Here is a 15931-nt window from a genome sequence, read left to right as displayed (position 1 = left end):
TGTAACTGGAGTGGTATAATCCTTTTCAGTTATATACCTCCCAGTGAATTTCAGCTCCTCTCCCAACTCATGTGGGGCTGGAAGCTCCTCATCTTCACCTCCAGCTGCTCCGCCAGCTAAACCATTCACCTGACCCAGCTCATTCAAGTTCAGCACTGACTTTCTGGGATAAATGCGATAGAGGAAGCAGGTTTTAATTCAACTCTGGAATGTTAAATCTCCAGTTTTGACATACTGTCATTATACATATTATTTTTTTAAAGTCCATTATGGTTTTTAATGTACAAATAATAAAGCTGCTTTATCTAAAGAAAGAGCTTTGAGAGAACATGAAGAAGTGGACATTCCTAACATGCACCAGATCACTGGCACCCAATCTAGGATTAGGGGTATTGTTTGGACTGGTTAGCAACCGTCCTATTTGGCATTTAGCTAAAATATAACCCAACAGTAATATATCTGAGATCAAAATTAAAACGTTATTAAAAGCACATGCCTCGTTTCTGCAGATGGAACCTTTTTGGGTGGTTCAATACGGATCTTGGGGTCCCATTCTCCTGGAGGAAGGACAATCACTTCATCCAGAAACTCATCAACACCTGCAATCAAGTCTTCACGGTCCCTTGCCTTATAGGCAACATCGCTAAACAACTGAAAAAAAGAAAAAGAGATAACTCATAAAATATATTTGATGCATGCATATCCTGTTGGGTTAGTGCTAGTCACTTACATCATCCACCATGAGTGTAGCAATAGCTCTGCCAATCTCGTTGTAGGATTTGGTTTTGCCATGAGGACCCAGAAGAATGAAGAGAAATCTGCCAGAGGGGGAACAGAGGGGGGAAATGTTGATAAATTGATCAATTCAAAGACACACCCAGCTGACAGTGAAGCTGAAAGGACCTACCTGGTTGGTACAGGAACTTCAGTAAGCCCCCCCAGAGTTGTAGCTTGAGCCAAGCGTACAAAGGAGACAAAGGGTTTATCCAGAAAATCAACTTCACCAATCAGGACATTGGATGCTTCAGCATCACGAGGTATCTTCTTCATGAACTTATTCTTAAGCTGTCAAACAAAAGATTAATGCAAAGAAATGAAACCTTTGGGATAAATGCAGGAGTGTAATTTGTGTTTCAACATAGCTGACATTTTATAGTTGCTTATGCATATCATAATCAGCTTGCTTAATCATGTCTGTCAGTAGCTAATCAGGTCGCATGAGCTAAGTTAAACAAAATGCAACAGCAGCTGGACAACAACAAAGCTCAAAAAACGTTCTTATTGACTTCTTTTTTATTGAGGGAACTCCTCAGTAAAACATTTTGGCAGATAGTGTCCTGTGGTCCTCCTGCAATGATATTTCTTGGGACAGATTTGAACAAGTAATATGATAATATGGTACACAGATGTAAACATTCAGGATCTATAGAGGCTGAGTCCTAGAGTTTCCTCTATCCCCTTGAGCATTTACCATTTTCACTTGAGACAACACCAATAAGAAGATGATGATGGAGAATGAAAAGTACTTTATCTGTCCCAAATGTTGGAAAATAACAATGTTACAGCACCAAAAAAAAAATAATCAAAAAACAACTTAGCTCAAAAAAATTAATAATATCACAAAATAAAAATAGCTCAGGGAGGTAGAAAAAACACTACAGAAGGAGCTCAACTGAACAAAATACAAAAAAGTGAAGCATTAAATCAAAATCTAAATATAATACAATAAGGAGCTTAAAATAAATGCAGAAATTTTGGTATGAGATTGTAAAACCTTTTCTATCTGGCCTTGTGACAGCATTGTGGATACATAAAATTTGGACTTTATATGGATACAGAGGATAGTCAGAATCCACTGATAAAATCATCCACAGCCATTCACCACAGCCACACTCATTTGGATTACTTCTGCATCAGCTGATGAAGGAATTCTAAACTGTGTGTTGGCTTAAACTAAATTCCACCAGCAGCAGCATTGAAAAGTTTCTTGGGAAGTAACATAGATGCATTGCCATGGCTAATAGTTAAAATTAAGAGAAGTTTTCCTTCAGAGTAACGTGTCCTGAACTAGACCAGATTTAGATTGGTATAACCCCTTCACATTTCTATAGCAAGCGCATAAAATTAAACTCACCGTGGTCCTAATTAGCGTATTACTGTTCGAGTGCCTCACATTCCCTATGATGATCGCTGGAACAGCTCAAGCACTGAAACCCTGTTGTTTACTCTTCTTTCTCTGTGATTACAGTAGTTTATTCTAAAGCAGAAACACTTGGTCTTGGAATGATGTTGCTTAAACTAAAATCTCTTCATAATCTGCTAATGCTGCTCCTAACTTCTTGACACTAAGAAACTATAAACGACACATTTCAAAGCCACGTCACACATTCCAGAGTTTTAGTTGCCTTTGGCAGTCATACTGTACACAGTTCACTTATTATTCTCCTTCTTTCAGTTGTTATGGTGTTGTAGAGGGGTTTGGTTAAGCTCAGCTGCAGGAGGTAATATTAGTTTGAGTCATTCAGGGAAAAGGTCAGAGAAAGGGAGTCTAGTTAGTACATGTGGTTTGTCTGGCCTAATCACGCTCTAATTGTGCAGTAGTGTACTGGAATGCACAGCCTTAAGAAAGACACACAGAAAGGTAGCAAAAACATGACTTGTCTGCTTCATCTGAGCAAAACAGCCAAGTTAAACTTGTAGTTACTTTACCTGAGCTTCTACAGGCTGGGTGTCTTAAAACTTGCATAGCCTGCCTTATTTTCTTGTTGTTTCAATAACTATGTTATCTCTGACAATTCTTGAGTACACTCTGCTTTGTCCTAAACAGAAAGCATGCCCAGCAGACACATCTGTACCAGTGCTGACATGTGGAAATATCTCTTATATTAAGTAGCCACACTTTGCTTTGTTGACAGTGCTACAAACCCTTTGCCTTCTCTCAATGAGCTTCATGATGTAGTCACCTGAAATGGTTTTCATTTTACAGGGTTGCCTTGTCAGGGTTCAGAATCAAAATCATGAATCATGAATTATGTGGGTTACAGTTGCTCCAAGACAATAACAGTAACAGACTAAATTGATTAAATAATACAATATATTACAAAGTTTACAAAATATAAGAGATAGCTCTAATATACAGGGAGTGCAGAATTATTAGGCAAATGAGTATTTTGTCCACATCATCCTCTTCATGCATGTTGTCTTACTCCAAGCTGTATAGGCTCGAAAGCCTACTACCAATTAAGCATATTAGGTGATGTGCATCTCTGTAATGAGAAGGGGTGTGGTCTAATGACATCACACCCTATATCAGGTGTGCATAATTATTAGGCAACGTCCTTTCCTTTGGCAAAATGGGTAAAAAGAAGGACTTGACAGGCTCAGAAAAGTCAAAAATAGTGAGATATCTTGCAGAGGGATGCAGCAGTCTCAAAATTGCAAAGCTTCTGAAGCGTGATCATCAAACAATCAAGCGTTTCATTCAAAATAGTCAACAGGGTTGCAAGAAGCGTGTGGAAAAACCAAGGCGCCAAATAACTGCCCATGAACTGAGAAAAGTCAAGCGTGCAGCTGCCAAGATGCCACTTGCCACCAGTTTGGCCATATTTCAGAGCTGCAACATCACTGGAGTGCCCAAAAGCACAAGGTGTGCAATACTCAGAGACATGGCCAAGGTAAGAAAGGCTGAAAGACGACCACCACTGAACAAGACACACAAGCTGAAATGTCAAGACTGGGCCAAGAAATATCTCAAGACTGGTTTTTCTAAGGTTTTATGGACTGATGAAATGAGAGTGAGTCTTGATGGGCCAGATGGATGGGCCCGTGGCTGGATTGGTAAAGGGCAGAGAGCTCCAGTCCGACTCAGACGCCAGCAAGGTGGAGGTGCAGTACTGGTTTGGGCTGGTATCATCAAAGATGAGCTTGTGGGGCCTTTTCGGGTTGAGGATGGAGTCAAGCTCAACTCCCAGTCCTACTGCCAGTTTCTGGAAGACACCTTCTTCAAGCAGTGGTACAGGAAGAAGTGCACACTTCAAGAAAAACATGATTTTCATGCAGGACAATGCTCCATCACACGCGTCCAAGTACTCCACAGTGTGGCTGGCAAGAAAGGGTATAAAAGAAGAAAAACTAATGACATGGCCTCCTTGTTCACCTGATCTGAACCCCATTGAGAACCTGTGGTCCATCATCAAATGTGAGATTTACAAGGAGGGAAAACAGTACACCTCTCTGAACAGTGTCTGGGAGGCTGTGGTTGCTGCTGCACGCAATGTTGATGGTGAACAGATCAAAACACTGACAGAATCCATGGATGGCAGGCTTTTGAGTGTCCTTGCAAAGAAAGGTGGCTATATTGGTCGCTGATTTGTTTTTGTTTTGTTTTTGAATGTCAGAAATGTATATTTGTGAATGTGGAGATGTTATATTGGTTTCACTGGTAAAAATAAATAATTGAAATGGGTATATATTTGTTTTTTGTTAAGCTGCCTAATAATTATGCACAGTAATAGTCACCTGCACACACAGATATCCCCCTAAAATAGCTGAAACTAAAAACAAACTAAAAACTACTTCCAAAAACATTCAGCTTTGATATTAATGAGTTTTTTGGGTTCATTGAGAACATGGTTGTTGTTCAATAATAAAATTATTCCTCAAAAATACAACTTGCCTAATAATTCTGCACTCCCTGTATATACAAGCAGCTCAATTTAAATATCAAGAATATTACAGAGGTGAAATATATATTATTGACATTTAACTCTAACCTGTTTCATTTTACTGTAGCGCATCTGCAAAAGGGTGTAACTACTGCAGTGCGTGCTGTGCATTAGATGGCGGAGATGTGCAGGGAGATAGCCACAGGCAGGAATGACTTCCTGTGTCATTCAGTGGTGCATTTGGGTAATCTCAGTTTCTCACCGAATGTGCTCCTGTGACTGGCCAGCACGTCATGGAGTAGGTGGGAGGTATTATCCAGCATTGTCCTTATTGAACAACATCATGGATTGGACAACAGCCGCCTCTCCAACACCACCCTAAGGGAGTACAGCTCTGTCCCCACAACATTACTGGCCTTGCGAATCAGTTTATTGAGTGTGTTGCCATCTGCGACCCGTAACTTGCTGCTCCATCATGCAATAGCATAGAGGATGGCACTGTCCACAACAGACTCTTAAACAATCCTGAGCATTGTCCGACAGATGTTGATGCCTTTGGCCCTTCCTGTAGAGTGCATATGTGTTTTTACCCCAGTCCATTTTATTTTCTATGTGTACTCCGAGGTATTTATAGTCGTGTACAATGTCCACATCGACCCCCTAGATTGAAACAGAGGTCAAGGGTTTCCTTGTCCTCCTAAAGTCCACAATCAATTCTTTGGTCTTTGTCACTTAGCAGTCAATCACAGCTCGGTATTCCATCTCACCACCCTCACTAATGACCGCTATTGTGGGGACTCATCCTGTCTGGGCCAGCAGACCCACCTGAGCGGAGTCTTCCTGTTTGTCTCTGAACCCGGTCATGAGTGATAAGTGATTACAGGAGGCTGGACGCCACAGCTGTTTCTATTTTTTCTCCCTATTTCAGTAATATGTCAGGTACTGAGGAGGCATGTGTGGAGGATACAGAGTACAGAGCACAAGTGAGGCATCACGGCTTCTGAGCAGCTGAAAAGCTACCCCTAGATAACATGCATGGACTGAAGCAGTAAATAAAATATTGTTGTGTATGGGTCTTGCATTCACACTTAGTATTTATATTTTAGGCTCTTAGTTTGGTTATATAGTTTTCAGATTGGTTTTGTTCTTTAATTTTTTTCTATCATGCTCCCCTGTGTTGCCTGTGCCTTCTTGTGTAGTCAGTCTTGTCTCTGTGGTTGTTTCCCTTTCTGTGTGTCAAGGTTGCCTCTCTGCATTCTATACTTCCAGTCTTATTTTGCCAGTGCCTTGTTTTGTGTACCTTGTGTTCGGTTAAAATCTGTTACTTTCTATGTTCCCTTCCTCCTTTGCGAGTTCCCTTCTGTTTAGTCTATTCATGTTAATATGTTCTCTTTTATTTCCCTTTCCACTTCCTTTGACTATTTCCTGTCTTTCGGCTTTTTATGTCTCCTTGTGCAGCCAGTGGTGTGTCTCTTTACCTTTTGTCTATGTCAAGTTTGTGTGTTTTTGTCTCTGTTTCAGTGGTTACGCTTCTGTTTTATTTTGGGGGCCAGTGTGTCCTGTCCATTATATGCAGTTATGCCTCACTTGTTACTCCTAATTTTCCCCTGCCGTCTCCACTTTCCTAATCACCCTGCTATGTGTATCTGTTGTCTGAGTCTCTAATTGTCCCTGATCAGAGTGTCAGCTCACTTTTTCCCTGGTGTCTCCTGGTTCACACCCAGTTTTGTAATTTGACGTTATATATTTCTTCTGTTCTTCGTGTTTTGTATTTTATACCATGTTGTCGGCCAAATTAACAGCTCACTTTTTGTTAAACTATCTCTGCATTAGGGTCCTCTCACTCTTGGCACCCCACCCGTGACAACAGGTTTCAAGCCTAAATGTCCATCAGTTTGTTACTTGTTGATTTGGGTTCTTGAGTAGCTTTGTGTTGGGTTCCTGTCTGTGTAGATCAGGTATCTCCAACTCCAGTCCTCCTAGTTTAATACTTTTCTTTGCTAATAAAAATGCTACCTCTCTTTCTTAGCTCTATGGCAGCCTTATTTCTCAATATAACACCTATCATGTTGGAACTCATTAGATTTAAATGCCTATGATCACCAGCTGCTCTGGGTAATGTTGGTTTCAGCTAAGCAGAGTGTAAAATAGCCTTTGTTTTCAAGCTTTTCAATTGAAAAGAAAAAAAGTTGCCTGCTGTAACTCAACAACACACCAAGGATGGGTTAAAGCTAAATGGCACTCTACAACTCTTTATAAACCTCATGCAGGTTCACGAATTTTGAATTTGTAAATGAGCAAATTATATGAGCTTAGTGTTAGTTCAGAAGGACATAATGCCAAGTTTCCACAATCCCGGCTGGCATCCATTTGGCTGTAGCATGCCTACAATTGCTGTACCCTTGCAAGCACCTCCTCCTTAGCTCTCCTATTTCAGATTTAATATCGTATTCTTATCACCAATGCCTTCTCTGTTCTGCCATACTTTGCATATAATCCGCTCCTCCCACCTGACCTCCTTAAAAACAGTCATTTATTATGCAATGGCTTTATTTAACGAAAGTATCCAAAACTTGGAGTTATAGGCTCCTTAAAGTACAACAGTGGGTCAAAAAGCTTTTTCAGATTGTTTCCGTATTTGAATGATTTTATATAGAATGACCCTGATGTATAGCATGAACAAACATGTAAGACAGCAGTCCCCAACCTTTTTTTGCGCCACGGACCGGTTCATGCCCAACAATATTTTCATGGACCGGCCTTTAAGGTGTCGCAGATAAATACAACAAAATAAAACTAGTACCGGTACTGAAAAAAAGAAGATTTATTCATAACACACTGAAAAGACCCAGGAGAACCGAGTTAACGATAAAAACGATAACAAAATAACGCTGAAAACCGATAAAAACCCTGAAAACCATACATTTCACATCTGAGCCTCAACTCTCGCGGCCCGGTACCAAACGACTCACGGACCGGTACCGGTGCGAGGCCCGGGGGTTGGGGACCGCTGATGTAAGAGACACATGTAGATAAAAAATAGAGAGTAGCACACATGTAAAATATTGAAAAATAAGTTACCTGATCAGTGCTTGGTGTGTCTGAAATATCATTCATGCTTCTACTCTGAGCATGATCTGTAAATGGAGCAAATGAGACCTTTTGGATTAGATAAAAATAAAAGGAAAATAGGTTTTAATGCTTGAGTGATGTTCCCATCAAGAACATTTTGTTTCATTTAGTGAAAATTGTAAATAAACCCCAATAAATGGTCCTTTGAGCAACAGAAAGAGCATGAACTTAATCATGAACAGCCTTTTCTGTTGGGGATTATATTTTAATTATTTGCTTCTCTTTTTTCCCGAAGGAGATTTGGGAACAAATACAATCAAAGCAAAATAATAAGAACATACTACACAAATCCTTTACTAATCCCTTTCACGCAGATGGCTGCACATAAGAAATCAGCAAAGGTGCACACAATAGGACCAATAATCTCTCAAGTAAACACACTTTATGCTTAACACATTTCACATATGTACACACACACAAAGCCATCACAGGTGTTGAAATCATGCAACAGCTGGGAGTTGGCTGGGATAATTTTTCTCATCAAAAAAAAGATGAAAAGCATAGATATTAAGAAAGGAAGAGCTAAGAATTTAAAATCTGGCCACCAACTGGAAATACTAACAAGTTCTCAGTACTTGAATGTCATGGTGTACTAATACACCAATGAGAACCTATTTAGAAGTAAAAGTCAATCTTGTAAACTCATGTATCCTTGTGTAGTGGTGCATGTATTACATGTGTGTGTTTGTGTGACTCACGCAGGCGGCCAAGGCTGCTTGACTGCCGAGAACGTAGGTCTTCTGTGGAGTGGTGGATCCCAGAAGCTGAACTAGTGCTACGACTCAGATTAACCTGAGGACTACGGCCTGACAGAGCAGCAGCAACAGCAGTGATTTTGTGAGGGAAGGTGAAACAGGTAGTGAGCAACATGGTGGAGAAAACAAAGGTTGTCAGGAGTTGATTAGAAGGTTAGATTACTTTCTTTCATAACTACTAATTGGTACATAAAAAGGCATACACACAGAATACACATGCTTACTAGACGCAGTATTGGATGATTTTCCCATGTCTGCCAGAGAGCGGTGGATTGGCTTCTTGGTCTGATGACGATGCTTCCTGAGCAACACAAATATAATCTTCTCCTTAAGATCAGGAGGAATGAGACCATCAGTTATCTGTTGTTCCACAATCTCCTCTGAAACAGAAAGATTCCAGCCCAGTTAATATGTTAACATTATACTCACATCTTCTCATCAATTTGGTATATCCAAATGGAAGCCTTATCACTGCTTATCACTCTTATAACTTATTTAAAATTCAACATAATCCACTTTCTGAATCCATACTTTTTAGTGTGTGACAAATTGAAACCATTTAACTGTCTGCCAGTTACCTGGTGAATGTTAAGAGGTGAAATGTATATACAAATACATGAAGCGTGGCGATTGTGGACATTCCCTTTTAACCCCTTGTAAGACAGTATTTTTCAAGACCACTGAATTCTAACTTACTTAGTTATCAAATGTACATAAATAGAGAAGATAAATCTGATAACTAGTGTGACTGAGGGGGCTCGGGTTTGACCACAAGGCCACCCGGCCAAACATGGGATCAATATCAATATCTTAAAGGCTGAGAAGCAGTTAGAGCTTGGCAAGTCTCATCCCTGGCTCCATCTAAGCACTGTTTGCCTAGTGGGTAATACTCAAAGAATCAGAGACTCTTTAAACAGGGAGTCAGTTCCAGACTTCCCTGTATTCGGGGTGCCTGGTCAAAAATTCAACATTTGGTGCCATTACCCAGATCCAGATCAGAGACCCTTCAACATTATGTCCCAGAAATGTGGTAGACAACAGCTACAGCCAAGAGAAGGTATGCAGCCAACCGGATGTCAACCCAAAAATCCAGCTGGGGAAATCACTGCTACAGAGACAAAACCTCGAGATAAAGAAGCAAAGCCTTCCAAACCCACATCAAGGGAGGCACCAGCCAAGAAATTGGGATATATAAACACGGGGGTGCATCGGAAACTGATGTAGGAGCAGCAGAAGGTCATCCTAGAGGCCCGCCAGGCTGCCACCTCAGGGGTTGTGAAATAATGGCTTCAGAGGCATGGGTCATGATGTCTGTGGGTCAGAGAGGATATCTGCACATCAGCCTTCAAAAGGAGGAATACAGTGTGTTATGTATTTAGCAATAGCAACACATTGTTCTTCGCAGAACAATACCAAATGTGGTGCATGTGCAGATGATCTGCTTATGCAATTCCACAACATGTTTAATAAAGCAAGTCACATTTGCCTAAAAGGTTTGCAATGTGTCTAAGTAGTTAAATGGTAAAATGGTAAATGGCCTGTATTTGTATAGCGCTTTATTTAGTCCCTAAGGACCCCAAAGCGCTTTACACGTTCAGTCATCCACCCATTCACACACACATTCACACACTGGTGATGGCAAACTACATTGTTAAGTTATATAAGAGAACATAACAAACTGGCAATGAGGTGTGCCATTATTTGGGCATGACTGGTTGAAACACATCCAACTCAACTTGAAATAAATTAAGTCAATGAGATTGGCAGTGTACATTCTGTGGCTCAAAGACTGAAACAGATACTTAATAAAACACGCTCAGATGTTCAAAGAAGGAATTGGCACTCTGAAAAATATTATATACTGGAGGACACCGCATAACCAAGATTTCACAAGGCATGTCCTGTACCTTGTGCTGTAAGTACCCACTTCAGCGGATAGAAGTCATATTCACAGCGGTGGCAGGTGGCAAACACAAAAAATTGATCTCACCCAGACTTACCTTCAGATGGAAATAGAAGAGACATCCAGGAAATATCTGGTGATAAACACTCACCAAGGCCTATATCAGTACAGCCGACTGGTATTTTGTATTGTCAGTGCCCCAGCAGTATAGGGCATTTTCATGAAAATGAAAAGGGGAATCAAGAAGTTGCGTCCCTTCTAATTTTAGCTACCAGGAGCCCAAATGGCCAAGGAATACACCAGACTTCTGAACTGTGGTTAGGCTCTGAACAGGCAGAGCCTTGAAGAAACTGGAATTAAGCCAGGATAAGATAAGAAAGAAAACATATAAGAAAAACATCCTTGTCCATCAAATGGATGAAGACAAAAAATGGAGTGACGGAAGGAGAGGTAAGTGACAGAAGTGACGTAAAAGTAAGTGACAGAAAGGAAATACTGTAAGTGAGACTTCCAGAGACTTGGCAGAAAAAATAGAATGGTAGGTCAGAACTGAGTGGTAGCTCAGAATTAAACAAGCATTTTTTAACCTTCATTTATACCAAAGTATACCAAACCTTTGACAAATAACTATCCATATCTGCTTAATTATTTCCAATACGCTGGAGGACGTCAATGAGAATTTGAACACTCTCCAAGATCTCCAAGGCCCAGAGCACATCTTCCCTAACCAAGAATGAGATGCCATCCTCCAAGTCACCCAGCTGACCCCCTGGTACAACATCGCTGGCCGGCAAAGACTTTGCCAACATCCTGAATTAAATCGATAAGCGATTGTCCCGCTTCAACGCAAGGTTGTCCTTAATGGAGATTTTACACCGAGAATTTAAATCCCTGAGGGAATCTTTGAAATTCAGCCATCAGGAAGTGGAATCACTTGCTGCAGTAAAAGCCTCGCTATGGGACTCAGTCGGTCAAATCTCTGAGAATGTCACCCATCTCCACCAGACGCCAGCTTGTGGTGGGGTTCTGCGCGTTTGGGCAGATGGCTACCCGGCCTCAGTCGGGCATAGGGGTATGTGTCGGGGCAAGGTCTGCAGAGCTGCTGCAGCGGAGGCGGACGCGCTGCACGGCATCTGCAATCACGGAATAAAAGACTGAACTAGGTGCCAATCTTTCTAGAGTGAATTAAATTAAATGAGTCTTCACTAATACCATGGGAACGTACACATATTTGGAACAATCCTGATATACTACAGAACAATAATATGATAAACTTCCCAGTTTGGAGTTGTAAATTTCCTTAGGGATTAATCAAGTATTCTGGTGCTGATTCTGAGAAACGAATGAAATACTTGGAACATATAATCGAAGGAAAAGAGTTTTCTGACAGATTAGTTAAACAATATGGGATTATCAAGAATAAAATAAGAATATTTTTAGAATATCAACAAATTAAATCTATATATCTATATAGATTTTTATATTCTGTATGACTCACCCACGATCTGTGGCAGTGAGTAGCCTTCTAGGTCGAGCAGAATACTTCCTGTCTGCAGGCAGGTTCTCAGCTCAAACAGACTATGGAGGGTGAGTGTGGAAACATGAGGCTTGCTCCATCTTTCTCCTCCCTCCTCCACCTTCTCCTCAAACTTCACCCATCTACAACAAGGAGGGAAAATTAAGTTTTAATTCCCGAATTCAAGAAATTGTTACCTTACTGTGTGTGTGTGTACCTTGCAGACTCTTTCCACTCTAATTCACCACCCTCCTGCTGTAATGTATCCATCTCAGTGAATATTGTTGGTGTTGGAGTGCTATCATCCTCTCCCAGTATGTGGCGCAGCCTTTCAGCAGCAGGGGACACTACAAACAGAGGTCAAACAAGAGACAAAGTTAGCTTCAGATATCCAGTATATCCCAGTCAGCCAGTTTAAGATGGATTTATGTTCATCATATACAGAAATTATATAAAATTTCCATTGAAGGGTGTGTCTAGGCAAATTACATAACATTACATAAATACATAACAACAATATTTTCATGCGACTTCAGGGAGTGAAGAAGTCACTTGGATGAGTGATGAAACATTTCTCCCACTGAAAACGCTACATCCAGATGAACAGAATTGGGAACAATATTTTCATTAAATTCTCATTTTTTTCTGTTGTCATCATGTTTTTAAAGGAGTTTTAAGGGAGTTTTTTTCTGCTTCTGGAGGATTTAAATCCAGTATTTTCCTGAGTATTGGAAGCTCCCAATTGATTACAACACCATCCAGGGGTTAAATATCTTGCTTCAGGTGTTGGTTCACTGCCACAGAGAATAGAATATATATATATATATATATATATATATATATAATATAAAATAAACATACTAGGGCTGGTATTCAATCTGAATTGGCTGTAGGTTTGCTAGATTCTGATGAGGACTTTAGATTCTTATAGCACTTCCTTTTTTCTTTTCTTTTAACTGTAAATAATTATATGTTATATAAACAATCCCCATCAGTTATCTCAAAAAGCAAAACACATGAGTCAGTTCTCTAATGACTATTTGAGAGTAATGTGCACTATTTTCTAATTTTACCCTGAACAGATCAATCTCTATTAACATCCTTAGCCTAGAGGCACTACTCATTTGCATCCCACCGTTTGTGTGTGGGTGTGTGGGTGTGTGGGCGGTGCGTGGTGGGGGTGGGGGCACTGGTCTTCGTTTATTCCTCCTTACAAAGAAGTAAAAAAATAGTCAAAAATCAATAACTCATACAAAGTGATAAATCTGAGAAGTTCCTATTATAAGCACAAGTTTCACAGATCTTTTGCGACAGTGATGTTGATCATTTCAGTTATCTTTTTATTAAAATTATGTAATCTGTGTTACAGTGTGGTGTATAATGAAAATACAATAAAATGTTCCACGGTGCAACCAACAGAAGTTTCCATTACTGAGTTCTATCACTATTGGTCGGGCCACATTAGAGATTTGATTATGTTAATCTCTAACAGCCAGTATAACTCCACAGAGGTTGGTCATGGTGAATTATGATTGCAATGTTAAAGATCAATTTGGACCACTGGACAAAAGGACAAATACCCTCAAGCCAGAAGCTGACTTAACAGACAAAAATCATAGATAAAGAAAATTTCGATTCATAAATCACAAAACAAATAACTAAAACTTTAGATAAACATTAGCTCTTTGTATCATAGTCTTCATGAACATAGTTGAATAGGTGTAAATGTTTTCTTTTAGTTCTAAATACTACATAATGAGGTTGTAATAAATCTACTCAGAATTCTGAATTTGTTAAAATCTTAAAATAGAATCTTGTTCCTTCAGTTGCCATGATTTGTGCTTAATTTAAAATAATGGGGCATACTTGTGGTTGTGATGGGCTACTTTATTGATTCAATGATGTTATCAGCCATTAATGCCCTTTCAGAATAATCAAAATCTTTGTATTATCTCCAAAGCTAAGAAAGTGCACACTATCTAAGCAATATAAAATGTAAGGGAATGCTATTATACTAAAGATAAAAGTAGTTAGCTTGCAGCTTGTGCTTATTTATTTCAGGTTAATACGGTATTTTTTTTAGTATTACTTTTTTATTCATTTATTCAACTTTACCTATTTGGGAGCCTGGCAATGTCCACTGGGAGGTTGTAATTGATGGGGAAAAGAGCCCAGAGTTTTCCATGCTCACTAAATCCAGAGACGCCAAAATCCCAAAAGTAACGGGTAAGATATCCTTAAACTTTGCGCTCAGAAAAAAAATGTAGCCCTCCAACTTATTCTTGTTTAAGTTGACTGTCCTTGGCTCAACACTGTTTGAGTGGAGACAAGTGACATACATTCACACTTTTTTCATATGTCTTTTCAGCTTGTCTTTTGGTATTTCAGTTAGCTGCAAATGTTTTGGTGAGCAGACCTGCACCAGTCAAGCAGCTACAAAAAGGTTTCTGTAAGCTGTGATAGAATTCCACTAAAATCCCCAAATCAGCAAAGAGCCAGAGGCTTTAAGAGGGCTGATACACACCAGAGAGCCTTCTAGTACTCTGCTCCTGAACACAAATACAAACACACTCAGATGCAAGAAAAACAAGGACATTGCCCCCAACGTAACTTCTTCTTTTTGTCTCCGATTACTGCATCAGTGCCTTAACCTATCTATCTCAGACCTTGCGTTTGCTCTACATTATTATGAATCCTGATAGGAGCAGGTGATCTGCATACCACACACACTTACAGTCACACCAAATAATACACGCATGCATGCATGCGCACACAGTTTTAAGTTCCTCAGCTCTAATCAGCTTACAGGCTTCAGACTTCATGGCCGCTTGGGATCAGGACCATGCTGCAAAAACATTCATCACATACTGTGGCATATATACTCCAACTACGTAATTAAATTCTGTTCATGCAGGTGAAACTTTGGATTATCTAGCTAATAGCATAGATAAGGCCAGATCTTGTGCCTCCACCACTGCTGTGTATATATTTAGCTGTGTTGTTAAAATACCAGCAAAGTCTAATATGTTTCTGTGTTACTTATTTTCTAAATACTAGCCAGATTGCTATAACCCACTTAAGGTTGGAACTGAGGATTTTTTTATTTTAGGGCATTTTTTTTCAACTACACATGTCATGCTCCTGGGTCTTTAAGTTAATGTACTCTCAGGTTTTGTTAATTTAAATATCTTATGTTGTTTCTTGGTTTGTTTAGTCTGTATTTGGTGTGTATGTTTCTTTCATGTATTTATGTATTTTCTTTTTCTGTATTTTCTGCTAGTTTCATCCCTTGTGCCTTGCTTTAGACAAGTCAAGTCATGTGGCTTTACTGTCATTTCAACCATGTGCAGTGGTACAGTACACAGTGAAGCGAGACAACATTCCTTAAAGACCATAGTGCTACATATTACATATAACAGACAATCAACACAGGGCTACATAAAGTGCACGTGTGCAAAAATTGTAAAAAAAAATTAAATTAAATTAAATTTAAAAAAAACCTAAACAAATACACGGCAACACCAGACAGAACAGAATGATACAGACACAAGACAGTGCAGACATAAGACACTGCAGACACAACAGTGAATTAGAGAAGTGCAACAATTACAGTGTGTTGTGCAAAAGACTGAGCATTGTGCAACACATAACGTGATGTTTGAAGGTTTGCGTGCGTGCGTGTGTGCATGAAAATGTCCAGATAAGTGCTTGAGGTAGTGAGGTGTGTGTGTGTGTGTGTTTGTGTTTGCGTGTGTGTGTGTGTGTGTGTGTGTGTCAGACCAGTCACTGATGTAGTCTGGCGGCTTGGGGGAAGAAACTGTTTCGCAGTCTGGCAGTGAGGGCCCGAATGCTCCGGTACCACTTGTGAGAAGGCAGCAAGGTAAAAAAGTGTGTGAGGGATGTGTGGGGTCCTCCACATCGCTGGTGGCTTTGCAGATGCAGTGGATGCAATAGGTGTCTG

The 15931-nt window shown here is 39.9% G+C and overlaps 1 protein-coding gene across 3 annotated transcripts in view; it reads right to left on the bottom strand.

Moving 5' to 3' along the window:
* slc4a5b (solute carrier family 4 member 5b) overlaps nucleotides 1–15931 on the bottom strand; it is a 62370-nt gene that overhangs the window by 33437 nt on the left and 13002 nt on the right. For 2 of the 3 annotated variants that reach the window (XM_026172821.1, XM_026172822.1), the window contains exons 4-12: nucleotides 12188–12317; nucleotides 11953–12113; nucleotides 8776–8931; nucleotides 8495–8602; nucleotides 7746–7801; nucleotides 908–1065; nucleotides 731–818; nucleotides 497–651; nucleotides 38–163 (exon numbers count right to left, since the gene is read on the bottom strand). In XM_026172821.1, coding sequence (XP_026028606.1) covers nucleotides 38–163; nucleotides 497–651; nucleotides 731–818; nucleotides 908–1065; nucleotides 7746–7801; nucleotides 8495–8602; nucleotides 8776–8931; nucleotides 11953–12113; nucleotides 12188–12317 — 1138 coding nt within the window. Of the gene's footprint in view, nucleotides 1–37; nucleotides 164–496; nucleotides 652–730; nucleotides 819–907; nucleotides 1066–7745; nucleotides 7802–8494; nucleotides 8603–8775; nucleotides 8932–11952; nucleotides 12114–12187; nucleotides 12318–14085; nucleotides 14414–15931 lie in introns of those variants that run through there. The other variant, XM_026172823.1, reaches the window with a different exon arrangement.

Source organism: Astatotilapia calliptera, chromosome 7 (assembly GCF_900246225.1).
Source record: "Astatotilapia calliptera chromosome 7, fAstCal1.2, whole genome shotgun sequence".
Lineage (NCBI taxonomy): Eukaryota > Metazoa > Chordata > Actinopteri > Cichliformes > Cichlidae > Astatotilapia > Astatotilapia calliptera.
This window is presented reverse-complemented; position numbering and strand designations above follow the sequence as displayed.